This window comes from Rhinolophus ferrumequinum, chromosome 6, assembly GCF_004115265.2.
Source record: "Rhinolophus ferrumequinum isolate MPI-CBG mRhiFer1 chromosome 6, mRhiFer1_v1.p, whole genome shotgun sequence".
Taxonomy (NCBI): domain Eukaryota; kingdom Metazoa; phylum Chordata; class Mammalia; order Chiroptera; family Rhinolophidae; genus Rhinolophus; species Rhinolophus ferrumequinum.
In genome coordinates, this window is record NC_046289.1 from 69,667,643 (window position 1) to 69,694,704 (window position 27,062).

General features: G+C 40.6%; 1 protein-coding gene across 1 annotated transcript in view; it reads right to left on the reverse strand.

Annotated features, from left to right (window-relative positions):
- The window catches only part of FMN1 (formin 1), a 264,605-nt gene that overhangs the window by 19,599 nt on the left and 217,944 nt on the right, over nucleotides 1-27,062 (reverse strand). The window contains 2 exon segments of the mRNA XM_033108537.1: nucleotides 14,289-14,438; nucleotides 19,276-19,327. Of these exon segments, the coding sequence (XP_032964428.1) occupies nucleotides 14,289-14,438; nucleotides 19,276-19,327 (202 nt within the window).

A 27,062-nucleotide genomic window follows, 5' to 3' on the forward strand; every position in this document is an offset into this window, starting at 1 on the left:
GACTGGATAGAGTTGACGCCTCTCTCCAAAGTTCACGTATCTTACTGTGCTGTGATCATTTCTAGGCACCTGCCTTGTACGCTAGGCTGCAGCTCCTCAAAAGCAGGGGGTATGACTTCACTGTCTTTCTTTCCTCAGCATCTTGCACTGTACCTGGCATAAGTGATCAACAAATACTGGAATAGATGAAATGAATAAGTGATTATAAGGGATTAATCTTTAAACTGTCAAAATGCAGGCATCAAGGATGGTTATGAGGAAAACATGCAAGTCCATTAAGATCCATGAAAATATAAAAGCCCCTCATGTCACCTGGATATAACCACGGCTCACGACTGATCCTGCAAAATGCAAACCAGCAAATTCTCACTAGATTAGATTCTCTGTATGTTCTTAACATGAGAGTCCACATGACTTCTAGAGTGCAAGGATGTTTTCAGCTGAATTCGTGTCCTATCTATGATAAGGAACAAACGCATAAATATCCTGACAATCTGTATTACGCACATTGGAATGGCAGAGCACTTGGGTAGGTCTTAAAAAATGCTTTGACTTGACAAGAGACTGATGATGATGGTCAGTCGGTCTGTCTATCTCTCAAAAATGTTCTCCAGAAACTGTGGGCAAAGTGTCATACGCCTGGTGAAGAAACTCTAATAGCTGCTGCTGTTGGCTGCATTAAATTCCCTCAGCATCAGTGTTCCGGTAATTAGGTGGGAAAAGACTGCAAACTGGAGGTCTGCTGTGGGATCAACCTCAGAGGGTTTAAGTACATTTAAATTGTGGCTAACATTTGTAAATCAGAGATTTCAAATGAGATTCAAAGGTCTAACCTCTCGTGTACAATTGGGAGGTATGGCAATACCGAGCGGCATTTCTGCAGAACCACCTCCCGTTCGGGGCACTTCCCATCACTCCCCATCACAGCCGAGGCTGTCAGGCGGTACCCTCTGCCAGCTTGTCTGCCAGTTGCTTTTCTTATACCCAGCGCACTTCCCTCATTTTTGTTACCTGCCCGGACTCTCGAAGCTTCCAGGTTTTGCTGAAAGGCTACTGTGATAGTCCAGGAGTGCAGAGAGGAGAGCCCAGACAACTGACACAGTCTTCTAAATGACCTAGTTCCTCCCATCCATCCTCCTACTCATGAACATGGTCTCAATTAACAATGCATAATTTCCCTTCTCCAAAACTTTCAATGACTCCAATCAACTACAGCCGGCATCTAGGGTGGTTTTAACAAAGGTTTAACAAAGGTTTTCTGTAAAGGGTAAATATTTTAGGCTTTGTGGGCCATGTGGTCTCTGCGACTATTCAGCTGTGCTGTTGTAGTGTGAAAGGAGCCATAAAAAATATATATGCATGAACAGCAACACGATGCTGTGTTCTAATAAACTTTATTTAGAAAAACTGGTAGTGGGCCAGCGGGCCGGATTTGGCCCACCAGCGATAGTTTGCTGACCTTTGAACTATAGTCAATGAGTGAAATCCCTGACCCTGGCAATCAAAGCTCCTCCTTGTCTATCTTACGTTTTCAGACCCAGATTTGGTTTTAATACTGTCCTCAGACAAATTTTTTAAACGCTCTGAGCCTCAATTTCCTCACCTGTTAAAAGTGGGACTAATACCACACCTAAATATCACAATTGCTGTGAAAATTTAAAAAACATATGTTACATATGACTACGTACCCCCCTCCCTGTGCTCCCTGTCCCCGGCAAGCTACTCACCATTCTTTGTACAAAGCTTTTCTCACCTCTGCATCTTGCTCGTACGGTTCCCTCCATGACTTTCTTACTTATTTCCATGTGTGCAAATTCTTCCCATTCTTCTATTCCCAGCTTAAGTGCCAAAGTCATGAAAGCTTCCTTCATCTCTCTTAGCCAGAAGTAATTGCTCTTTTCTTAAGTGAAAGGGTACTTTGTACCTCTCTTAAGGCACTTAAGACTTTTCATCTTAGGACTGTAGAGGTGTCTTATTTCCCTTAAACCCTCAGAACCACTTGAGGACAACGACCATGCCTTATGCCTCTCTGAGTCTCCTCCCTGTTCCCATATCGATCATGGTGCCGTGCACCAGTCAGTTAGCAAACGTCTAAGTGACAAACGAGTGACTTGCATTGATAGTCTCCCCCTCACCTTAAACAAGTCTAAATACTTATTAAATACCTTGAGTAGTAGAATGATTATCTTCTGCATTTATCCTTGGGGAAAAAATAGTAAAAACATTTTCAAATCTAGTTCCAGTTATTGATTAGTGGATTGAATCCTAAATAAGGAAAAGAAAGGTCACCGAAATGTGATAGATATTTATACATGTCAACTGATACATTCCTGGATTCCTCAAGGTACGCACATTGCTTTGACTATTAAAAAAAAATCACATAGGCAATTAATTGGTATCTGGACATAACTGATCTCAAATCGTGGCTCAGGTTGTGGTCTACACTCTAAACAGCAGGGTTAATTTCAGTGTTTAAAAATGAGTAAATGCTCTGGAAAAGGCAAAACTATGAAGACAATAAAAAGATCAGTGGTTGTGGGGTGGGGGAGAGATGAATAGGCAGAGCACAGAGGACTTTCAGGGCAGTGAAAATACTGTGTATGACATAGTAATAATGGTGGATACTAGTCACACATTTGTCCAAACCCATAGAATGTATGACACGAAGAGTGAAGCCGAAGGTAAACACTATGGACTTTGGGAGCTATGATGCATCAATAAAGGTTCATCCTTGTTTTTTTTTTAAAAGGTACCATTCTTCTGATGAGTCATGTTGATAATGCGGAAGGCTATGCATACATGGGGACAGAGCATGTAGGGGAAATCTCTGCACCTCCCTCTCAATTTTGCTGTAAACCTAAAAGTGTTCTAAAAAATAAAGGCTTCTAGATAATGAAACAAACAAACTAAAAACAGGGTACATGGCCCCCACAAAATACCATTCTGTTTTAAATACCTATTAGTTATATTTGTCAGAAATTCTCTTAATAATGACCAATTCATTTCAGCAAGTAGAAAGTTATATAGTCTGGTAATATTACCAAGGCATACTTGTTAAGAAATCACTCACTTTTGTGACACAGACAATAGGTCCGAGGGAGTGACTTCAGGAGTACAGAAGGAAAGTTTTTGCTTATAGTGCTACTAGCTTCAAAGAGGAAAGCCTATCAGACATCCAGTACAATGTGACCTAAAAGCATTAATCTTTGCATGACTCAGACACATCCTCGCTGAAGACATTCACAGTCAATGGCCTTAGAAACACTCGTGGGTAAAGGCAAAGAAAAAGGAGGCACTGCAGGAAATACAGTTCACAAATTGCATGGCTGTAAAAGCATGAAATCTGACCAGCTGTAATGTGAATCTGTTTCAAGAAGACTTAATATCACTCATCACTAAAGAGAGGAGGTCAAAATAGTCTAGAAAATGACAGGCAGGCTCTGTGCCCCAGCATGTGGAGTAGTAACGGGCCTCTAAGTCAGTGTGTCACAGGGAATGACTAAAAAGTTCCCTAAAAACAGGATAATAAAAGCTGAAAGTCCAAACCACTATACCACCAGACTGATCCTAAAATTTAAAGACATGTGAACCAGCATCTCCCTGACATGTACAAGAACTCTTCATTCTGGTGGCTATTCTGAAACACATGGAGAAACATGATCAACAAAGGAACATGAGAAAAACACGCTCCTGACAGCGGCCCAGTAAAGTGTGGCCTAAGGCCCCTTTGAAAGGTGGATGAGGTTTGTGGGGAATGGAAAAGGTGCCAGCAGCTACTGGAGATCACATCTGTAAAACAAATAATTTGCCAGCCTGATGACCCAATGTGGGTTGGCCTTACCAATCGTGATTAGGGATAGCTTCTTCTACAAGCAAATGATGGCATTTTTATGGTCTCCCTGTAGGAGAAATAGTCAAAGAAGGGGTAGAAGAAGCTGCAAAGATGAAACAACAATTAGCTGTTCACTACTGTGCTATGATCTCCCTTCAGCCTTGAAGTTCGTAGCATCAGGCCAAGGAACAAAAAATATCATAAAAAAGAGACTGCGGGAAGGTGTGGAAGAGGCTTACTTAACTAGGAACGTTCAGTGCCAGACGATTTATGCCACTCTGGGTGGAGAAGATTGAGGGCAACATGCTGATATTTCCTCAGGAGGCTTACCTGAAGCACGGATGGCATTAACCTCACAGGGGTGGTGTTTACCGGGCTTCATGGCAGACTGTCCTTCCCGTCACTGCCTCGTAGCCTGAACATGAGAAGTAAGGCTCTGTGCCCTCTGGGGCGTGCGTCTGGGTCTTTTGATAATCCTCTAGTCTTCACAAGGTAGTCAGATTGTTTCTCCATAGCCAGGGGGAAAGGGGCGAAGGCCTAGCATAGGTTCTAAATCAGTCAGAGCGATTATGGAGACGTGCCAGGGGCTGTGGGCACCTCCCTTATTTCTGGCCATCTCGACCACACTCCCTCACTAGGTATTCCTGAATTCTTAATATAACTATTATACATGTATAATAGTTATGAAAGTCAATGCACTACGTAAAAAAGTCTTCAGCGTCAGTGAAAAACAAACACCAGACTCATTAACTCCTCAGCGTAAGGGGAAATTTCTTCCTCACTGCAGCAGCTGATGAAAACAGTACTGACTGGTCTATGTGGAATGTTTCCAAAGGGCAAGAAAACAAAAGTCGAAAAAGAGAGCCATAGACAATATGAAACAATGAGTAAACCCCCCATCATTTATCTCGGGCAGGCCCACAGTACTCCATATTTGAACAGATACGCACTCTTCTGTGCTCCTCTCTTTAGAGTCTGACCCCTGACCCTGAGCTCCTCTCCATCCCCCCCCCCCCCCCCCCCCCCACCCCGCACTTTCCGCATCAGGCTGGCTCACCGGCAGGTCTTAGATTGAAAAGACTTAACTCTTTACACATCAGAAAAGCTATTCCATGATAAATTAGCCCATCACTTCTACTTCCTAAATTCGACAATTTTCCCTACCCCCTTCCTAAGATAGTTTTCTATTTACAATGAAGGAAGTCCTCTTAGAGACCAAATGTCACCAGCTACACAATCAGCCACGGTTTCAGCGGGCTATCACTCGTAGGACCCAAAAGGATTTTGACTTCAAATGATTAATTGCAGAACAAAGGCCGCTTCCGTTTGCAGAGCTTCTCGCCCAGGCCACAGGGGAGTGGAAGTGGGGGGGTCCCTAGACTTGCCCTGGAATGCATGATCAGTTAAAGCCAATCACTCCGCACTCGGTAGACGAAACACCCCAAACCACCCCTGCGATTTAGGTGCGGAGTGAAAGGTAACAGCATTGCATTTCCTTGATCAGGGAGAGGTGTCTGGGAGACAGATTGGAAACTGAAGTCGGCCCTGTGTCATAAATCTGCAAATTTAATTGCAATGCACGACTAGTCTTTGGAAGACCTTTCCAATCCTGATAATGAAGACATGCGTGTGCTTGTAGACGCCAACTCCCCCCTCTTTGATTTTGAAACCTGTACCACCTACTGAGTCTCACCAAAAACTAGAAGTGATCAGAGGCTGTTTGCACGGTGACTGAAACAAAAGGGTGAGGGAACCCGGGAGACTGTGGAGTAGGCCGCCTTTCTGGCGCCCCTTAAATCATACGACCCAGGCAGACCCCTATTCCTTCTAGTCTATGCCCAAGGCAGGAGCTGTCAGGAGGCCCGCAGATAAGCAATTTAGAAATATTCTTGCTGGATAAAAGAGACTTACTTTGGGTTTCCACTGCTGTCTGCCAAGCTAGGGAAATAGAGTGCAGACAGATGCTCTCTAAGGTTCTTATTTGAGCTCCAAAGAGGTTTGAGGCTTGGCACAACCATGAAGCCCAAGGAGCTTCACTTTCTTGTTTTTTTTTTTTCTTTTTAAATACAAATTGAAAGTAATACAGTCAAGAACAGAGAAGGTGATTGTTCTAGCCCATTGACTAATCTTTCTTGTTTCTGAACACGTCTATTCTCTTTAACAAAGCTCTTAAGATTTTAAATTTTGGATAAAAGCAACCCACATGGGATGTATTTGGGGAAGTCTACCTCCAAAATCGAAATAAATAAGATTTCTCATCTATCAGAAGCAGAAAACAAATTCTGTAATCAATTTCAATGTGGAAAAAAAAGAAAAACACACCCCAAACATTAATCGTGTATTTATTCAACAAACATTAATTGAGCACCCACTATGTATAAGGAAACACAAGGTGCTGGAGAGAAAACAAAGAAGTACAAGACATTGTCCTTGTCTTCTAGGACTTAAGATTTATTTAAAGTATGAAATGTCTATAACTAAGTGAATGAAAAAGAAGTCACTGTGCTCAAATTGAAGAGATAGCAACATCCTAGAATTCTGGAGGAAAGACAACTTACAGAGAGAGATTGGGGAATACTTTATGCAGGCAGCAGTATGTGATTACTAAATAAAATTCTTCCAGAATCGGGTCTTATAGCGTACATAGCAATTAAGACATAATAGATATTTTAAAAGTGTGTGTTTAAATCAAGCTGATTAAGTGCTGCAAATTTATATTATGGGAATGCAAAAATGCAAACACATTAGAAGGACGTGGACTGAACTCGAAGCAGGACACACAGAAAACATGGCAGATAGCCCGGCCCTAGAAATCACACCATGTATTCTTCCAAAATGTGTGTTGAGCTTCCCAAGTCCAGGCCATTGCCATGTGACCTCCAATAATGTCCTTACCTCTTTCTTCTCTAAGTAGCTGAATTCACCTTTTCTGTGAATGCCCAGCTCATTTCCTACCTAAATTCACAGTAAATCAAGGTTGGAAGAGACTGTCAAGACCATGTAAGTCTAGTAGTTCCTAAACTTGGCTGAGAATGTAGTAAGAACCACTGGGGAGGTGTCCTTCTCCTTCCAACCTCCAAAGCTCACCTGATATATTTAAGCCAGGGATGGGTGAAGCCAAAGCATTAACCGTGGTGAGCAAACACAAAATGTGTTCTTGCTCTGCCCTCTCTGGGGTGAGCTTTCAAAGACTGCAGATCCTTACACTCCACCCCCTAAAATTTTGATGCAGCAGATTTGTTCACATTCTCCAGGGCTCTCCAGGCACTTTGGACGATCTGCCAGATTTGGGATCTGCTGAGCTCCAACATTCCCCCAGTGGCTTCTGAATCCCCTCTACAACTTTCTGTCTACGGTGGTCTTGTTTATGACTAAACATCTGAAGACACTTGCTGGCTTCCACATCTCTTTGGGATCACTTCCTCCGCCAAATGCTTACACCTCCCGGGATCTTGAATGCTCGCTTAAAATCATTTTGTTCTGTGTTGTGAAGTCCTTTCTATGGCAGTTAACAATTATTAGGCTCTATGTTGAAGGTGGCACCATAGAAGATGTACCGAGGAAAAGGTTTATATTACATGAGTGGAAAAAGACATATAAACTGTTAAAATAACAACTTGGAATGAATTAAGCGCTAAAGGACGGTAAGAAAAATACGCTGTCAAAGACCAGAGAAAGAGGTAGTTCTTCTACTTAGAGGCAATTCAGAAAATTTCTAGAGGAGCTGGTTTTGGGGGTAGTCCTTATATTTTCACCAACATGAAATAACCAGGGACAATGTCTTGTAAAGAAATTATCTGATAAGAATACACGGCAAGAAAGTGCAGATGTGAGAAACAGTGAGTCTCCCTGGTGGGTACCTGCAGGATGAGGGTATAGACGGTGAGGTTGGAAAGTAGGTTAAGGACATTTTTGGAGGCTCAGGCTCTAATTTGGGAGAGAATATGGAACAATTGAAAGAGTTCAAGCTTTAGTGTCAAATAAGACCTCGGTCCTTCTTCCTATTCTGTTGCTTACTAGTGAAATTGTGGCATAGGCAGTTTGTTTATTCTCTCCTGTGCTTATCTATGACATAACAATATATCGTCTTTTCAGGGCTGTCCTTTCAAGGACTCAACCAGTTAATGAATATAAACAACCTTATACTTATAGGGCTCATGCGCTTCCCTTTATTTCATCAGTAACAGCCAACAACAGAATATGTTTAAGGAACTAAATGTGATCTAACTTCTGTTTTAGAAAGACAACTGGATATGAAAAGACATTGAAGAGGAAACAGAAAAACTACAAGCAGAGAGAACAGTTAGAAGAATGTTTCAATAATCCAGGTGAGAGATGAGATTCTGAACCAGGACAGAGCCACTGTGAAAACAGGGTAAAGAACAATAACCACTGAGGAGGCAAAACTGAGAAGTCAGCAGTTGGTGGAAAGTGAATCTTAAAGCACTAAAGATGATTCAGGTTTCCAGCCTGGCTTCTGCTACTAGGAAGACAGTGGTGCAACTGAAAGTTAGGGAACCTAAGGGGAGTCAGCCTCAGTTGAGATAGAATAAATTCTAAGTGGGACACACTAAGCTGCAGATGAAGGCAGAGCATCCTGTGGGAAGATTAAGTGTGCAGTAGGAGATTAGGGTCTAAGACTTCGAACTAAGATGCTGGCTCTGGGTAAGAACACTTGGGAGGCCTTGGCAAAGAGGTGATAGGTGAAGCTGTAAAAATAGTTGGCACTAGCTAGGAAGAGAGTATCGAGCAGAAAAGAGGAACACTGAGATGTGAACCTCAGGGGAAGGTTCACACTTAAGGAGTAGAAGGAAAAGAGGAGCTAGTGAAGGAGATAAAAGAGGAGTAGTCACCTTCACAGAAAGATACCCAGGATACTGTCCAAGCAACGAAGCATTTCAAGATAAACAAACTACCACCAGTGCCACAAGCTAGCAGTTGTAAGGAGTTAGAAAGAGCCATTTGATTTCACAATTAGGAAAGGTGGCAAAGTCTGCCGATGGTCTCAATCCCATTTCTCCTGCCGCCTTTAATAAGGGAACCTATAAGACTTGAGCTAGGCACATGGCTGTCAGATAAGGCTACATTGCCTGGTCTCCCTTGTGTGTAGTCATGACTAAGTTTGGCCTAGAGAAATGTGTGCACCTTCCTGGCCGCACGCTTAAACGGAAAGGGTGTGCTCTTCCCTTCCCTTTCTCACTGGCAAGAGCTCAGAAATAGTGGTGCTGATGGATGTTATGTGAGCCTTCTTCAACCTTGTAAATAACGGCCACACCTTAATGATGGCTGCCCCAGGAATGAAGGAACCTGGGTCCCCAACATTCAAACAAGTTGTACTCAAATTATTACACAAAAGTAAAATAAATCTTGTTTAAGCAACAGTTACTTTCGTCTTTGTTATGACAGCTGAGGCTTAATGATACAGGAAGGAGTGAATATGTGCAAAGGAAAAAGAAGTGAGGAAACTAATATAAACTCCTCTTTTAAGAAGCTAGAAGGGAAAGGAAAGAGAGAATGATAGTTTCAAGAGGAAAGAGGGTCAAAGAGGTATGTTTTTTTTAATCAATGATTTTTATCATTCTTATCATTTTAAAGCCTACCATGTCCTCTCCTTATTAATAGCATATTTTTAATTTTGTAGAAGTAGTTTTAAATGTTTTGTTTGGGAAATAAGCAGGTTTTGTTCTTCATGATTATGATAATTCTGTTTATAAGTTAGCTCTTTGGGACATTTACTGTTTGTGTATTTGTACAGAACTGCCTTCAACTGTGACTTTTGGAAAAGTCACAGTTTTGCCAATTAACTAAAGGGCAATTTGTATTATTAAGGGGGTCCTTTAAAATACAAAGCTTCTTAGCACATCAGGGTATACAAACCATTTAACCACTAACAGAGGGCTAGGGAAGAGAAAGTTAATTTGTTAGAAGTTACTGTATGAACTTGTACGGATGCCACTAGGACAGCAGAGTTTAATAAATAAAAATTTTAGCGCATGGAACTTTTTCCAGGAGTAACTTTATCATATAAAGAGAGGAATTCCTGCGAGGTCTACACTGCTACCAATGGCTCCTGTGAGGGATGACAGGCTCTCTAAGTCCCCAGCTCCTGGTCCTAAAGTGACCTAAGCAGCAGGGAGCTCTGAGAACAGCTTTTGGGACAATCCTGCATCACCTCTGAACTAGCTGCTGTCAAGGGCATGGCACTTGCATCATTAATCATAATAGTTACAAATAATATACTTAAAACAAAAATCCTGTTGGTATTTAGCTGAAAAACAAACAAACAAAAACCGGTGGTGTGAATTATAGGTGTGCATAAAATTTCTTATTTGCATTTCACATAAAATTCAGCAAATTCCTTATTCACTCAGTAGTTACCACCATGGTTTTTTTTTTTTTTTTTTTTTTTTTTTAATGGCACTTTAAAAGTTTGCTTTGGCTCAGGGTGAATTATTTGCCAAGACTTTATTCTTGGAGTCACGACTCCTCTGGGACTTCTTTACTTTTGGCAAATTCATAGTTCGTTTTGTGGGTGGCAGTGGTTTGTGGCCTCTGTGTGCATGTGTGGTCATACGTGGAGAACAGTCTTAAGATATCCTTAATGGTGGAACATTTCATAAGGTAGGATGCTATATCCCAGAGTGGTTAAACAGAAGAATAACAAGCAGAAAATGAGTAAAGAATAGCCAATAACGGTAGCAGCAACAATTAAGTTACCTCCTTGCTATTATGCATATGCTCATGCTCGAATAATCTGCTGATTTAATAGGTCGAAGAAATGTGTTCACAGAAATTCATTGAATATTTGGATACTAAGGGGCAAAGATACAAAAGGGCATGAAAGGGTAAAATTGAGGCAAAGCTGCCTCTGAGAATAAAAGTCTTGATGACCGTTAATAAGCCATTAAATGCAATGTTGGATCTGGAAAATGTTTTTTTTGTGTGCTCATTTTCAATAAATATATGTGGTCTTTTAGGACCAACATTAGTATTTTTAGGGGAAGAACTGGGGGCATAAGGCAACATAGCTGTAGATATTCACCAATTCCAAGAGAGCAATGAAAATTGTCCCTGCCCCAAATCTCTGCCCAATTTACCACCAGATCTTGGCTTGAAATGTCAGCCAGTATAGTTTCTAACGAGCTCGAGAGCAGAGGTGAGGAACATTATTTCAGAACTGAAACACACAGTTTCTCAGAATATTCGAAAAGTAGTTTTTCGCTTTATAGAGATTTCAAGCTAGAAGAGATCACAGCAAACAGTGTGCAGTTCCCGCTTCCTCCCAATACATACAGTTTACAGATGTGACAGTTGGGCCCCTCAGGCAGTAGGTGACTGGCTCAAGATCACACAGCAAACTAATGGTGTATAAATGCTGGTTGCTAACTCTCTATTTAGAGGTCTTTTTTTACACTTCTGAGCACTCGCTGCCTGTATTTACAAGGGTAAGAGACGGGTCTCATTTCACTGGAAGATGAGTTCCAGTAGGAGAGGCAGTACGCGGACTAGGTGGGTCACAGAATGAAGGCCTGGGGAGTGGGGCATTCTGGGTTTGTGCCTGGACAAAGAAATTGTCTCTTTTGCCTAATATTGGCTTAAATGACGAGGAAAGTTTACTGTCATTAATACAGCATCATGTAGCAGCTTGCTCTTCTACTGGCTACAGTTTATCAGCAGGTAAACCATATTGTCGGTGAAACGCCATGCCCTGACACCAGGTCGGCTTAGCGGTACGGTTTATGGTTCACTCACAAGGCAAGAGGACTCTGGACACTTTTAGACAGTCATTTGTATGTTTAGAGATTGTTCTGGGTTTCAGGAGGGGCAGTTGTTACCCTGTGTGGAGTGGCATCATCTCATTTTGCATCAAGCTAATGTGTATTCATGGAAACCATACTAAGGAGAATAAGGAGGCAGGAAGGAATCTCTACCACCTGAAATTGATCTCAAGTGGCCTAAGGTAGTTTTCAACACGTCCATTTCATTTGGAAGTAAACCTGTCCCTTTGAAAATACTATTATCGATCCTTAATTTTTCCCAATGATTTTTGGGAATTTAGTTAGGCTTCCAATATATCTAAAAATCAAGTGGGTCAATTTTTTTTCAGATGGGATCCAAAATTATGGGGTTTTTTTGGCTAATAATTACAAGCCAGCAGGTTTCCATTTGGTCATGAATTTTATTTTTGAGGCTGACTTCGTACTGTGCTATGTTCCCTCCTGACATTTAGTATTGTTGGAATTTATTGGATTTCTGGGAAAAATATAATAAAAATGATAATATCAAACATCATTAATTAGCTGTCCAAACACAGTAATCATATTGTTTCTCATTTAATTACAACAGAAGAATTCAAGCTAACTTGCTTATTTTACCATAATAATGTATGGTTCCAACAGTTTAAAAGCTAAAATCCTTAGCAGACAGAGGGCAATTATTACAAAAATCCTCACTTCACAAGAAAATTCGATATATTAATCAATTTGTTTAACTGGATGAGCAGTGATTTGTTAACATTACTTAGCAAATAGGTTTTCATTAATAAGCGGCTTCCAAAATATTTTATGAGCCATCATTAACTTTCAGAGATGTTGTTTTAGGTTGGAAACCTCGGTGATCCATCTCGCAAAGCACAGTGAGAATGAAGAGAACCCTGAAATTGCTCAATGAGAAGAACTGAAAAGGGTCCTGTGAAGTCATGACCCTTTAAAGGTGTTGGTTTACAGAGTGCGAAGTGGGCAATTCACCAGCTGCACCCAGGAAACAGCGCTGCAAATGCCTGTGGCTAGGAATCAGAGGATGTGTCATTTTAAAGGACAGTTGGCACCACCATTGCAGGCCCGCAATCTGTTTGGTCTAATTTCAGTGATAGGAAAAAAGCCTTAACTTGGAATATAGTTAAGTATTTCAACAGATGATTATTACAATGAAAAGCAATTAATTACCTTCTCTGTTGTTGTTTTTTGGACCATTTTTTAGGGCTCCACCCTCAAGGACAAATTCACTGAGGACTATGCTCAAAATGTGAGGTTCGAAATCTTAAGCAAAGGCCATGTAATTTGGAGCCCACTGCTGGGTTTCCCAGATGTGGACGTGGAGAAAGAAAGGAGCTTAGCACTACCACTCTCCTCGGAGGCTTACAAAACGCAGAATTTATTCCACAGAACTTTATCTTAGCTGAAACGGTTAAATAAGGGATTGCAGGGCAAGAATAAAGAAGTTGGGTGTCAAGATTTTTTTTTGATGCTACTGTGAACAATCTATTTTCTTAACAATGTCACTTAACTATTTCTCTGCTTCAGTTTCTCTACATAATGGATGTACTCACTTTAATTCCCATGTTCCCAAAGACGCAATGGTGGAAAGATATGTTGACAAATATTTTTAAAGGTCGATGACTTCCTTAGAAGGAAAGCAGGCTTTTGAAAAAATTCCCAGAGAAAATGTTTAAAGACTCAGTAATACTGGGTCAAAAAAAATCTCTAAATTTTGACCACTTTAAAAAACAGGTTTTTAAAGGTGAAACATATTAGTGTATTGTGTGTGTAGCTATATTATGCATATACATTTTCTCTGCTGACAAAGAACGAAAATACTGAACTGAGGAATTTTAGGTCTTAATGTGCAGTGACATAGATGCTATAATTCAATAAACCATTTCCCTTAATTTGTAGGATTTTCTTTTTTCTTTTCTTTTTGTCCTTCTATTCCACTTTGAATGCATCTGTTCTGCAGGAGTAGTAGCAAGAGCTGTTTGAAGCTTAAATCCATGACACCCTTTTTCAGGACAGTGGCTACTTGATCAAAACAGTGATCAAGCAGAAACGCTTTTTTCCGATAAACACGGCCAAATTCAGTCTAAGAACACTCTCCCCCCTACCCCCCCATATTCAGAGCAGAAGTTTTTTTCTTCTACCCCAACTAATAAAATCAGGAGGCTGCAATGAGGCTGAGCGGCACACAGTTTGATGTCCTCAGCAGGATACGGGGAGTCAGAAGTGGTGCTGTAAATCCAGAGCGGGGCTTCAACACTGTGTTAAGTGTGGCCTGAGTCTCAGAGATTTCCCTTTGATGCAGGTTGAGTATATTAATGGGAAAAGCATTCACTTTTATTTGTCTGTACTGTCTGCGACAGCAAGGCTGCCTCATTTAGCCTGGGCCAACATGAAAATACACAGAATCAATCTGTTGCAAATTAGCACAGCTCCCCTTTCATTTACTAGCTAGTAATTGGAAGGGGTTAAGAAAGTGTAACTTATCCAACCACGTGAGAGTATCTGCTTGTGTGGACAGCCAGTGGCCCCTGAGTTTCCCTCTGCGCCCTGAGGCAATAATCCTTCCTCATGTCCACTTGGTCTGAAAGACAATACTGACACGTGTGAGGACACTTTGTTCGGTTGGAGACGGCAGTTTCCTGGACTCTCCAAGGGGCGATTCACGACCGTTAGAATCTTACCTTTCTTTAGATATGTTTTTACTCTCCCGTTTCCAGATCATCTTGAAGTCACTGCAGAACTCGTACCACACCATAAACACGTAGTTGGGTGTGATGTCCTTCTCACCAGACTTTGGCTTCATCCCAAAATATCCCACTGTCGTTTCGAAACTGCAACGGAGGGGGGGAGTGGGACACAGGGAGTTAGAGGGTGAGAAACTGTCAACACCGAAACCCATTAGGGTGAGGAGAGGGGACACTGGGGGCGTTTTCCCACACATCCATTCTCTCACACAGGAGCCCTGCCTCAGAGTGACTGTGGCTTATCCTAAATCCCAGAAAACCTATTTTCTCAAGCCGATTTTCCAAGAAATTCAACTGGATGGGGGATATTCCCAGGTGTATCTTATCCACAAAACATGCAGCATGTATAATTCCAGAGGGTATGTAAGTAAAACTTTTTGAGTTTGCACTTTATCTCAAATGCATGTCATGTATCTGCTCTTCATTTGAGGTTTAATGATTACATGGAACCCTGATGACATCTGATTCTGTAGCGTTAGCAGTGGTCGGTTAGGGAGCCCATTGGGAATAATTAATCTGTTGAGTGTTTCATGGAAAATCAAGGCCGTTCTATCCTTACTCTGGCATCTGCTGGCTTTGTAAACTGGGGTCAATCACTCAGCATTGAACGCGGAATTTTTTTTCAAGGGTAAAATAAAAGATCTAGCCTCTACGGTCTTTAAGAAGGCTACAGTTTAAAGCTTCATATGATACAAGAATACAAGCCACCACTGTACAAAAGCAGGTATGATTGAGGGCATAGCAAGATTTGGATGAAACACCATCTTTGATCTTAAGAAATGACCTCCAGTCTGGTCCAGGGTTTACAAAGTAGATTCCCAGATATCACGAAGAACCTCCTGACCTACCCCATGGAGGCCCACTGCACACCAGACTACCTGGGCCTCCCAAGCAGCCCTTCTTGGAGGCACCAGCTTTGCAGCAATTTATAGCTCTGCACTCAATCTTCGCCCCCTCCACCCTCACCCACCCCAAGCCTCACAAGCTCATTTGCCATGAGCAAGAACCATTAAATAAATGGCCTCCTTTTCTAGGGTGTTAGAAACTAATCAAAGCAGGAATGGCTGGCCAGGTTTATTACTACTCAATGCTCTATCATCTGTTCAGACACAGCATTTTTTTTTTGTGGTCATCCTGAATACTAAGTTCCTAATGGAACTCTATTCAATGGCGATTGTAAAACCTTGAAGCCCCGTTACTAGTATGGAGCATACTTTCATCTCGTTCTCAGTTATTGGTCAATATGTATCTCATAAGATTTTATCACATTTCACAGATGAACTGTTAATTGATTCCATGGCTATGATTAGGCAAGATCCAAGCTGGAGCTGCAGCTCTGAGGCCCATAAATTCTTTGTGCTTCTGTAAATAATAAATCTGTTTTTAATGCAAATTAAAACTACTGGTCAGGGAATTTTGGTTCTCAGTTATTAAAAGACTGGAAGTGTATAAGTGGAGAAAGGCAATAACTGCAGTAATTTCTTAAGGGGCTCTCTTATAATTCCAAACATATATATTGTAGAGCAAAAGCAGTACTGGAAGAAAGTAGCAAGTACTCTTTCATCCAGACACGACTCCTAATTCTGTGGGAGGCAAAATACTGATAACACCAATTGTATGTTCTATGGCATATAATTTTAGTTCATTCAAAATGAAAATTATATTGACTGTGGCATGGAAATACATAAATAGGAAGTTATGTGACCTATAAGAACAGGCCATAAATTTCTTATAGAGTCCTGGGGCTTTAAAATTGGAAGGGACTTACAGGCCAGTGTTCCCATTTTACAGAAGAGAAAACAGAGACCGGGAAAGACTGAATGTCCCTGTTCATTGGCAGAATGTGGCCCCTTGATTCCCAGTGGAAATAAAAGTTACTTTATTTTGTTTCCACTTAGGACACAGTCCCCACCCCCATCATGCATAACCTGCGTTACCCTCAGCAAAGCACATCATTACTTTTTCTTCCCATGCTCACCTTCTACACAGAAACATATTTATTGGTGCATTCATAGAGAAGTGAACCTCTTTCACTTTTAGTCTTCAGAGGAACAAATGATCTTCCTATACTTCCCAGCAGGACATAGGGAAGAGCACAGAAGCCCCTGTCGTTGGCCTCCTTGGATCAACCCAACACCTCTGGCCTTATGTGGAGTCTGGACCGTGAGACCAAGTTACTGCACATACCGGTGCAGTTTCAGAGGATGACAGCATTGTTTGGAGGTTATCACAGAGCTCGAGGAAAGCATGCCATCATCCTGCTCTAAACTGAAGCTCACCATGTACTCTCACCACCTCTCCCTCTGGGGAGTGGTGAGGTCCTGCTTGCTAACCCTCAAAGGCGGTGAAAACAAAAGGAAAAGACAGAATTTCAGCACTTTTTTCCCCCCTGTGTGTTTTGGAAACGAAGAAAGCAAACGAACCTCTTCAGAAGAACCAAAGTAAACAGCGTCCCAGAGGATGGCCTGGCTTTGACACTCTGCAACTGTGACAGAGAGGGAGCTGCTCTGAGGATGTGCCTTAGTTGATTTCAGTGCTAGTCCTTTGTTCAAGGAAAAGCTAAAAGCTAGACTATGAACCTACAACTATCTGATAAAGTCTAGAACGCTGTCCTCCCCAAACAAAACTCTTTTCCTTTCAAATTCAATTTTGATTCATAGAAGACTGATGATTGAAAATCTTCTGGAATTTGTACATGAAAATTATCAATATTTAATGGCCAGGAGAATTTTCTCCAGCAGACAAAGGGGCAATCTTGCTTTTGGAAACTGCTGTTTGTCAGCAGATGACTCTAAAATAGCTTCCAACTTTTAAAAGACAGATTTCTGATCATATGTTATGTTTTATAAAACTTTTTTACTTCACTTGAAACTATTCCCTGACTTCTTTTCTCCCTGCTACGATTCCTTGTCAGATTTGTATCTTTTTAATTTAGCTAAACATTTTTAAAGTACAGACAATGATTATATCAAAGAGCCCGTAGCAAAGTGAACGGTTTTACTTTTGCAGGGTTGACATGCCAGAACGGAACACATCCGCTTATTGTTTTACATGCATGCCTTCAGAAACTGCTTAGGAAAAGCAAATATTCCTTAGCCTCAGAGTAAATTGTTTCTCTTGAAAATCAAACATAAGAATTTACTAAATCTCACACAAATATTGCAACACTGACCACCAACCTCTTGAAAGAGTGTAACCAAACAACTGTGGTTTCTACATTAAAGATGGGACCGAACATATTTCATGTATGACATGAAAGCTAGACTACCTTCACCACAAAGTCACGGAAAACGCTGACAACCAGAATTTATGACCCCCACCCCCAGCATGGCTAACGCACAGCAGCAGCGTCAGCCCCTCTAAGGTGGGCCTCCTTTTCCTGAAGCAAGACTCGTGAAGATGTATTAGAAACTTTGACATCTATCCCAAAAACCGAATTTCTGTTTGCTCTCATACTCTTGCGCCCTTGTTGATGGTCTTTTTGATACATGCTGAATATTTCTATAACACAGATGGATTCCTTTTTATACAACCAGGAAGGAAAGTTTACTATAGGGATAAGGCCAAGAAAGGGGGACAAAAATCTGAAAACACAACCATGTGATTGTCTTGGTTTTCGAAGATTATCCTGCAAGGATGATAATCACGATTCAAGAACATGTCTGCACTTATAAAAATGCAAGATTTGCCTTAACCTCGCTTTCATCTGCATTTTAATTTTATTGGCAATTCTAGTGGGAAGCAGGCCAAGATGTTGGTGGCTGTCAACAAGCACAGCACCCAGCAGTGTCTACAAGCTTTCCGAACTCTCAGGAGGAAAGTGGTTTATTTCTAGAGTCTGTTCATCTACATTTAATGGACTCCTCACACATTTGTAAAGCTCATCTTTCCTTATATGCGATTTCCTGCTCTTATCTCTTATTTAATTTTCTAGTCGTTTTAGAATTGGTACCAGCAACATTTATCTCAATTCTCTGTGCTGAATATGAGGATGTCTCAGCATGGTCCTACGCCCGCTTTTAAGAGGGTGGGTTAGCCAAGTTGACTAACCTCGTCAACGGACAGAAAGAAAAACGCCTATGAGAGACCATAGCTGGTGATTTTGGTGATTACTTAGGTGAGGTGGATGGTTCCACTCTGGTGCCTATTAAGAGAAAGAAGAGCAAACAAAAGGCTTGACATGGGTGAGAGATTGTATAGAAGACCTCAGGACTCTTCCAAATTCTGGGGGAGTTTTCCATACAGAGAAGTCAGTCCCTTCTCCCTACAATATCCTCTAGGATCTAGGAAAAGACATAGTAAGTCTCTTAGGTGTTTGGAATAATTGGTTGAATCTACTTGCAATACTAAGAAGGATGACATCGTTTCTAACTCCTATGAAGTGGTTCAGGAGCAGAGGAATGGAGGGGAGGCACAGAGGAAAATAGTGTCGTGACGTGTGAGGCAGGTAAGGCACTTCTGGATGATCCCCTACTTCTTGAGGAAAAATATTCCCAAGTCTTGTTATGGTGCTTTCACTCCAGCCTTCCACAGACTGTGATTGCTCGCGGAAGCACAATCTTAACAAATGGGGCCAAAAGAATGGCTAGTCAGACGTTACGCTAACCGAAATAAGCAAGTCATAAAAGGAAAAATACACTGTATACTTCCATTTAGACGAGGTAACTACAGTAGTCAAAGTCACAGAGACAGAAAATAGGATGGTGGTTGCCAGGAGCTGGGGAAGGGGAGAAAGGGAGAATTATGGTTAAATGGGTACAGAGTTGCCTTTGGAGAAGAGGGAAAGTTCAGAAATGGATGGTGTTGATGGTTCACAGCAATGTGGAATGTACTTAATGGTAGTAGTAGTAGTGGTTAGCAGTAATAATAAAAAACAAAAATGGTTAGTCAAAGAAAGCATCGGGGCCAAGTCTGAGCAGCTTACCTTTTCTGTGCATTCTCCAAGTGGCTTTCTTCCATTTTATGCTCCTTTTTGGCTGTGGAAGAGAAATAACTATGATCAAAACAGTATTTCCTTCTGTAATATCCTTTGTATAACCTTGTAACTTTCCTTATATCCATTCATTATACAAATAAGTCTGAATTCAGGAGATGGCAGTCCCTACCATACGTCCTGCAGATGGCACTCTATTCGCTCCATCTGCCACTACTGCTTTCTTGGTAACAGCTACAGCCAATGGGGGACAGTCTCACTGGGACACTTTTGGGAGTGAGAGGGGGTGATGTTAAGTATCACACCTGGACCAAAGCACCCACCGGAACAATCCCGGCCAGGTTGGTACATGTGCTCGCCCTGGCTACAGCTGGCCTCTTTGTGAGCCTTGGACGTGCTCAGCACTTTCTCCCCTCCTGAAATATAACAAACCAGTACCACGTACAGCAGTTCTGCTAAGAGTCAAACAAATTCACTGGAATCCTTGCACACACTGTGTCTACACCCACAGCCCCCATCCACAGACCCCCGTCCCCCGTGGCAATCTGGGGAAGCCTATGGTCTCCTTTATCAGAATAATGTTTTTATATACATTGAAAAACACACTTAAGACTACCAGTAAGAAAGTCAATGATGCTGAGATATAATTTATAGGTCAGGAACCGGTACTCCCCACAGACAATTTAAATAGGGACAATTTAACAAATTGGGTGTTTCTTTTACATATTTTTTCTGATTAGAAGATAATATTGTTATATAATACTAATCTTACGTGTAAAAACTGTCTAGAAAACAATAGGCAAGTCATAATCTCTAGGAGCCTTAAGATTCCTTTCATTTAAGCCTATAATGATATAAAAATGAATGGAGAAAAAAAAATCAATCATATCTAGCGCCGATTGTGATATTCCACGAAAAGTATGAAAGGATTTTAAAAGAGCACTATTTTATTAAGCCTGGTTCTGCCCTGTACTATCTGTGAGACTGGGCAAGTTACTCATCAACTGTGTAGTTACTGCATCATCTGTCCTATGAAAATAGCCATGGTAACTATTATCACACATCTGTCAGAAAGATGAAATGAGATAATACAGAGGGTGCCAAAAAAATGTATACACATTTTAAGAAAGGGAAAAACTATTAAAATTGTAATACTCAACATATACTGATAACAAAAGATGAATACAAGTCACGTTTGACTTCTGCAATTACAAGAGGTGCTCAAAGTGGTTACCATCAGCGTCCAGACACTTCTGATTACAGCAAACTACTGCTTGAGCAACGTTGACCAAGGTGTCCACTTGTATACATTTTTTTTGGCACCCCCGGTACATGTAGACTGCTTAGCACATAATATATGCTCAATAAATGACGTGACAGGTATTATTAGTCTGTTATCATCATCAACTTCATCACTGATTCCAAAATGTAAATTTTATCAAGTTATTCCCATGCTCAAAAGCTTCCAACAGCTTGCCATCACCCTTGACATTATCTCTAACGTTTCGACAATGTCCCAGAAATCCCTGCCAATCTGCTCCCTGGCTCCTCTTTGACGTTATTGCCTCTTTCCCACATTCACTCCCTTCCCACATGGCTGGCCACCTTGCTGAGGCTTGAGCACGTGCACTGGGGACCTTTTCACTGGCCTCTCCGCCTCCCTGGGACACCCTGCCCATAGTCTCTGCTTGACCGGCCCCCTCACTCCAAATATCACCTTCTCTGACCTCACTAAATAAAAGATCATCCCCTGCCACACACCCTGCCCTCACCTCCTCCCAGTCTCCTCATGTTACCTTTGCCCCCATAGCCTTTATCTACCTGACAAACTATTTGTTTATCCATTTGTTTATTATATAGCAATTGATAATAAGCTCTGGGTAAGCAGCTTTGTCCGGCTTGTTTTCTGCTGTGCCTGAAACATGAAAAGTGCCTATATACCGTGTTTCCCCAAAAATAAGACCTAGCTGGACCATCAGTTCTAATGCGTCTTTTGGAGCAAAAATTAATATAAGACCCGGTCTTATTTTACTATAATATAAAACTGGGTCTTATATAATATAATATAATATAACATAATATAATATAATATAACATAACATAACATAACATAATATACCAGGTCTTAAATTAATTTTTGCTCCAAAAGACGCATTAGAGCTAGGTCTTATTTTCAGAGAGACAGGGTAGTAAATAAATTATTTTAGCTAAAAAATGCATGTACTGGATAAAGATCGCTTGAAAAGAGAGATAATTAAGTTTCCTAAACACATAACTTTATATTTAGAATATGAAGATAGGCTAAAGAAGATGGTGAGGTTAAAGTTGTCTAGTATTTTCTCTAAGTCCAGTAAATTTCAACTAACAAAAATGATTTCCTCTTACATTAAAATGATTTGGCTTTGATAACTACGCTGTTTTAGGCAAAGACACAGTGACAGCCATCTTTTGCGGTATAATTTCCTCCTATCCTCCTAGCAGGAATCTCTGTGAATTAGTCTGGTTCTTAGCCAATCAGATACAGAGAAGCGACCTATTTCTCTCGTAGGCTACACCAAGTTCCCCCAAATGTGAAACAAACTAGTGGTTTGTTCTTATTCAGTGATTCTTAATTACATGTATGGCCAGACAAGAGGAAAATTCTGCTGGGGCCTGAGGGATCTTCCCGGAGCAACTTTGCTGGTCTTAGTCATCAGATGGTTCCTGACTGGCTGCTTCAATGCTGTGCTAAGCAGACTATGGTCGAACTGTCACTGCAAATAAATTTAGTGACAAGAAATACCCTTCCCAAACTGAGTCAAGCATTGGACAAGATTTTTCGATAGCTTTATAAATATAGTTATTTTGGGGAAAAACCAGCATCCGAATGTAAAAAGAGGTATTACTAAGAGGCAATGCATACAGTACAATCTTCGAGGGTGTGGGGAAAAAAAGAGTCCTCAGGAAAATAAGAACCTAGAGATCTCAATTTTTTCAAGCAAAGGCCTTATGTACAGGCAGAAAAGGCAGCACCCTTCATGGTGTGACTTGCCTAAATATTTCCTCTGCCACTGTGTGAAATTTCTATCCATGTGATTATACACTTTAAGTCTTCAAAATGCTCTAAGCAAAACAAAAAGACATTACCTGAAAGGAAAATGTTTAAAGACTGGAGTTATACATACTCAAATTCTAATATCAAATAAGGTCATTGTAAACCGGGTCTAAGAATTCTAATATTCTAAAATTTGACCCCTAGCTTCTCAATACTGGAACTGACAGTCTCAGTGTAGGAAAGCCAATAGGGAATAAGGAAATGAGAAGGCCATGGCCCATTTAAGGGAGGAAGTCACTTGCCGTTGTTACCAGATCTTCCACCTTTTCCAGAGAACCTAGGGGTTTTAAATGAATGTTCCTAACTTAAACAAACAAACAAACAAACAAACAAAAAAACAAATTTCTAATACCCTGTTGAACAAAGAGGACCTTTCTGTTGGCCATATCTGGCTCTGCAAGCTCTGACTTAAGCTGTTAGTAGCTACTGACATAATGACATAGGTGGACTTGTTCTTTCACTCCATGTGCGAGGCCCTATTCTAGATGCTTGGGATTCCTCTAGTGAAGAAAGCAGTCAAAGGTCGCTAAAGAACTGGGGAAGACAGACAAATAAACCAGAGAGAATAAGATCCAGTGTGAGTCATTTTTTTTGTTTTTTTAATTGGGGAATATCGGGGAACAGTATGTTTCTCCAGGGTCCATGAGCTCCAAGTCGTTGTCCTTCAATCTAGTTTGGAGGGCGCAGCTCAGATCCAAGACCAGTCACCGTTTTCAATCTTTACTTGCAGGAGGCGCAGCCCACCATCCAACCGGTAACCTTGTTGTTGAGAGCTCACGCTCTAACCAACTGAGCCAGTCAGCTGCCTTTCCAGAAGCTCAGCTGCTTCCGTTATCTTCAGTCTAGTTGTGGAGAGCTTCGAACCCACAACCCTGTTGTTCAGAGCTCAGACTCTAACCAACTGAGCTATCCGGCTGCTCCTCCAGAAGCTCAGTGGCAGCTCATTGTCTTCAATCTAGTTGTGGAGGGCGCAGCTCACTGGCCCATGTGGGAATTGAACCAGCAATTCCATTGTTTAGAGCTCGGGCTTTAACCAACTGAGCCATCCAGCAGCCCCAAGTGTGAGTAATTTTTGATAAAGGGTAGAAGGACAAAAAAAGTGTGTGTGGGGGGAGTAGGGAGGGGGGAGAGACAATGTTTACATTGAAGATGGCAAGTCTTAGATGAAAATTGTCCTCACCTACAACTTTGGCTAGCAGTGGCCAGGAGTGTATGCGTGGGATTGATTTAGACTTCTCTTCTACAAAGTCACAGGGATAGTAATATTTAGGTGCTTCTTTTTTTTCAGTTTAAATAGGTCCTATGTGTGTGGTGTGTGGGGGGTGGGAGGGGTGGGCTTCTTAGAAGACTGAGTTTAGAGGAGTTCTCACATACTGACACAGCACCAGGGGACACAGAGAAATAATGGGCACCCCCAACCTTGCTTTCTTCTCTCTCCTCTTTCTTTCACAAGAAGGTGCCACATTGTCTACAATGAGTTAAATATAATTTTCTAAATCAGGGGTCCAAAGTAGTTCCTTACAATGATGAGCGTCTCAGTTTAAGACAATAAAAGCAATAAAGGAAACCAATCAGAGTACTGAAAATGAGAAGTTTCGCCTAACATCAATTCTGTCTTCCAAACTTCTCTGTCAAGACTGCATACACATTGTGACAATGGTGAGGTCTGGAAGTACGCAGAGAAAGCTGAGAGTGAAGTTTGCATGGTGACCAACCTAAAGCATATAATTTTTCTGTCATTGGTACAACTATGGTGCTTTTCTTAAACTTTAATTTTCTCTCTTACAGCACAATAGTTATTTTTTCATAATTGTATGTCACAGACAGAAAGCAACCTGGCTTCTTTCAAAGGTGTTTTTTTTTTTTTTTGTTTAAGAGACATCTATGTGGATTTTATTTAATGCAGCTTTTACTGAAGAAAGACCATTTGCTTTTGTGCAAGTCATTAATGTCTTGGAATTTTGTTTCCTGTTCATTTCATGGCCATTGTCTCATTAGTTATCATGAAATCGCCCTACAATAACAATTCTGAAATTCATAAGTACTATAGCCTCTCAAGTGAAGCAGAAATGGCCCTTTATATTCAATGGTTGTGGGCCCAAGGAATGCAAATCGGAACTCAAGATAGCTAAATGCCAAGTTTTCAGCCCAGCTCTGCACTTAAGTATCATGGAAAAGCTGTATGGGTTCGTGTTCCAGTTTTCCTCTCTGTAAAATGCAGATGATAATACCTACCTCTCACATAGTTATGGGGACTCCATGCAAAGGGCACAGTGCTTGGTTGAATCAGAATCTTTGCAGTCAGATCTTTGATAGTTCCATATCATGTTGAGGCTGGTGGGAGTTTAAGCTTCCAAAGTGACAGCTGTTTTAACAAAGTTAAATACAGGTGTAGCATAGTGGAAAAAGCTTGGGATTTGTATTGGGTGGAACTGGGTTGAATTTCTGCTCTGCCACTTATTAACTGAAAGACCCTGGGGAAGTCACTTAATTCCATTGAGACTTACCCATAAAATTGGAATGACAAAATCTACCTTGCAAGGTGGTTGTGACTATCGGATGTACTGAATATCAGAGATTCACATAATACATAATATGCTAGGGCACTGAAAAATGGCAGCCATTTATCACTGATTGGCTAGAAGCAAATGCTAGTAATCCCTATTCTAGCTCTCTGACTTCGGGATGAATACTGCAAAATTTCAAGCAAAATGCTGCTCTCTCTTTTAAGAATGTCTACAATCACTCTCCATAGATGATAATTTTGTAATCATATTCAAGTCAGATCAGGTGTCTTCTGCTCAAAATCTCACTGTTTTCCCATTTCACTCACAAAGCCAATATCCTTACTGTGACCAGTAAGGCTTTTCTACAGGAGGGTGTTCCCTATGTCCAACCTAAAGTCAGTTTAATTGCTGTTTCAGCCCATTTATGTTTTAATGTTCAGGAGCGAAAGAAACTGATTTCTAATTTTACACATACCTGTGAGTCGAGAGGGTAGATGTGAGGGGACACGTGCTTATGACTATTCTCACCTAATTCTTTTTCCCACTTAATGATCATTGAATTATACAAGCTCTGAGCTGATTAAATGAATCGCTTCCTCAATACTAAATGAAAAATAATGATGCAGGGATCTGTTTTTAAAAAGTAAGCTTTCTGAGAGCAAAGATTCCTTCTTTAAGCTCTAGACTCTGTATAGTAACCGATTATAGGTTCCCTGTTTTGCACAATAAATCCAGTTTTCTCCACAGACACCAAATTGCCAAATTAAAAGGCAAACAATGCAATCCCTATCAAAACACCAATGGCATTTGTCACAGAACTAGAACAATTAATCCTAAAATTTATATGGAACCACAAAAGACTCTGAATAGCCAAAGCAATATTGAGAAATGAGAACACAGTTGGAGGTATCGCACTAACTGATATCAAATTATACTCCAAGGCTAGAGTAATCAAAATGGCATGATATTGTCATAAAAACAGCCACATAGATCAATGAAACAGAATAGAAAGCCCAGAAATAAACTCAAACCAGTATGGTCAATTAATCTACAACAAAGGAGGCAAGAATATTATAATATATATTATTAGTTTGGTGCAAAAGTAATTGCGCTCTTTGCAATTATTTTTAACCTTTTAAACCACAATTACTTTTGCACCAACCTAATACAATGGGGTAAAGACAGACTCTTCAATTAATGGTGCTGGGAAAACCAGATACATGCAAAAAAGTGAAACTAGACTACTTTCTTACACCATATATGAAAATGAACTTAAAATGGATTAAAGACTTAAAAATAAGACTTGAAATCATAAAACTCCTAAAAGAAAACATAGGCAACAAACTCTTTGACATTGGTCTTAGCAATGTGTGTGGGGTAATGTCTCCTAGGGCAAAGGTAGCAAAAGCAAAAATCAACAAAGGGACTACATCAAATGAAAAAGCTTTTGCACAGCAAATGAAACCATCAACAAAACAAAAAGACATCCTACTGAATGGGAGAAGATATTTGCTATTGATACATCCAATAAGGGGCTAATATCCAAAATATAAAAGAAATTCATACAACTTAATACCAAAAAAACCCCCAACCAATCTCATTAAAAAAATGAACAGACTGGTGGTAGAATTGTAAATTGGTGCAACCACTATGGAAAACAGCATAGAGGTTTCTCAAAGAATTAAAAATAGAACTACTTTACAACCCAGAAATTCCACTCTTGGTTAGTTATCCAAAGAAATCCAAAACCCTAATTCAAAAAGATACATGCAGCCCTATGTTCATTGAAGCATTATTTATAATAACCAAGATAGGATGCAACCTAGGTGTCCATCAATGGGTGAATGGATAAAGAAGAGGTGGTACATATATACAAGGGAATATTAGCCATAAAAAGAATGAAATCTTGCCATTTGTGACAACATGTATGGACCTAGAGGGTGTTATGCTAAGTGAAATAAGTCAGACAGAGAAAGACAAATACTGTATGATTTAACTTATACATGGAGTCTAAAAAACAGAACAAACAAAACAGAAACAGACTCATAGAGAACAAAGGGACAGTTGCCAGATGGGAAGTGGGTAAAGGGGATGGGTAAGAAAGGTGGAAGGATTAAGAAGTACAAATTGCCGTTATAAAAATAGTCACGGGGATGTAAAGTTACAGCATAGGGAAT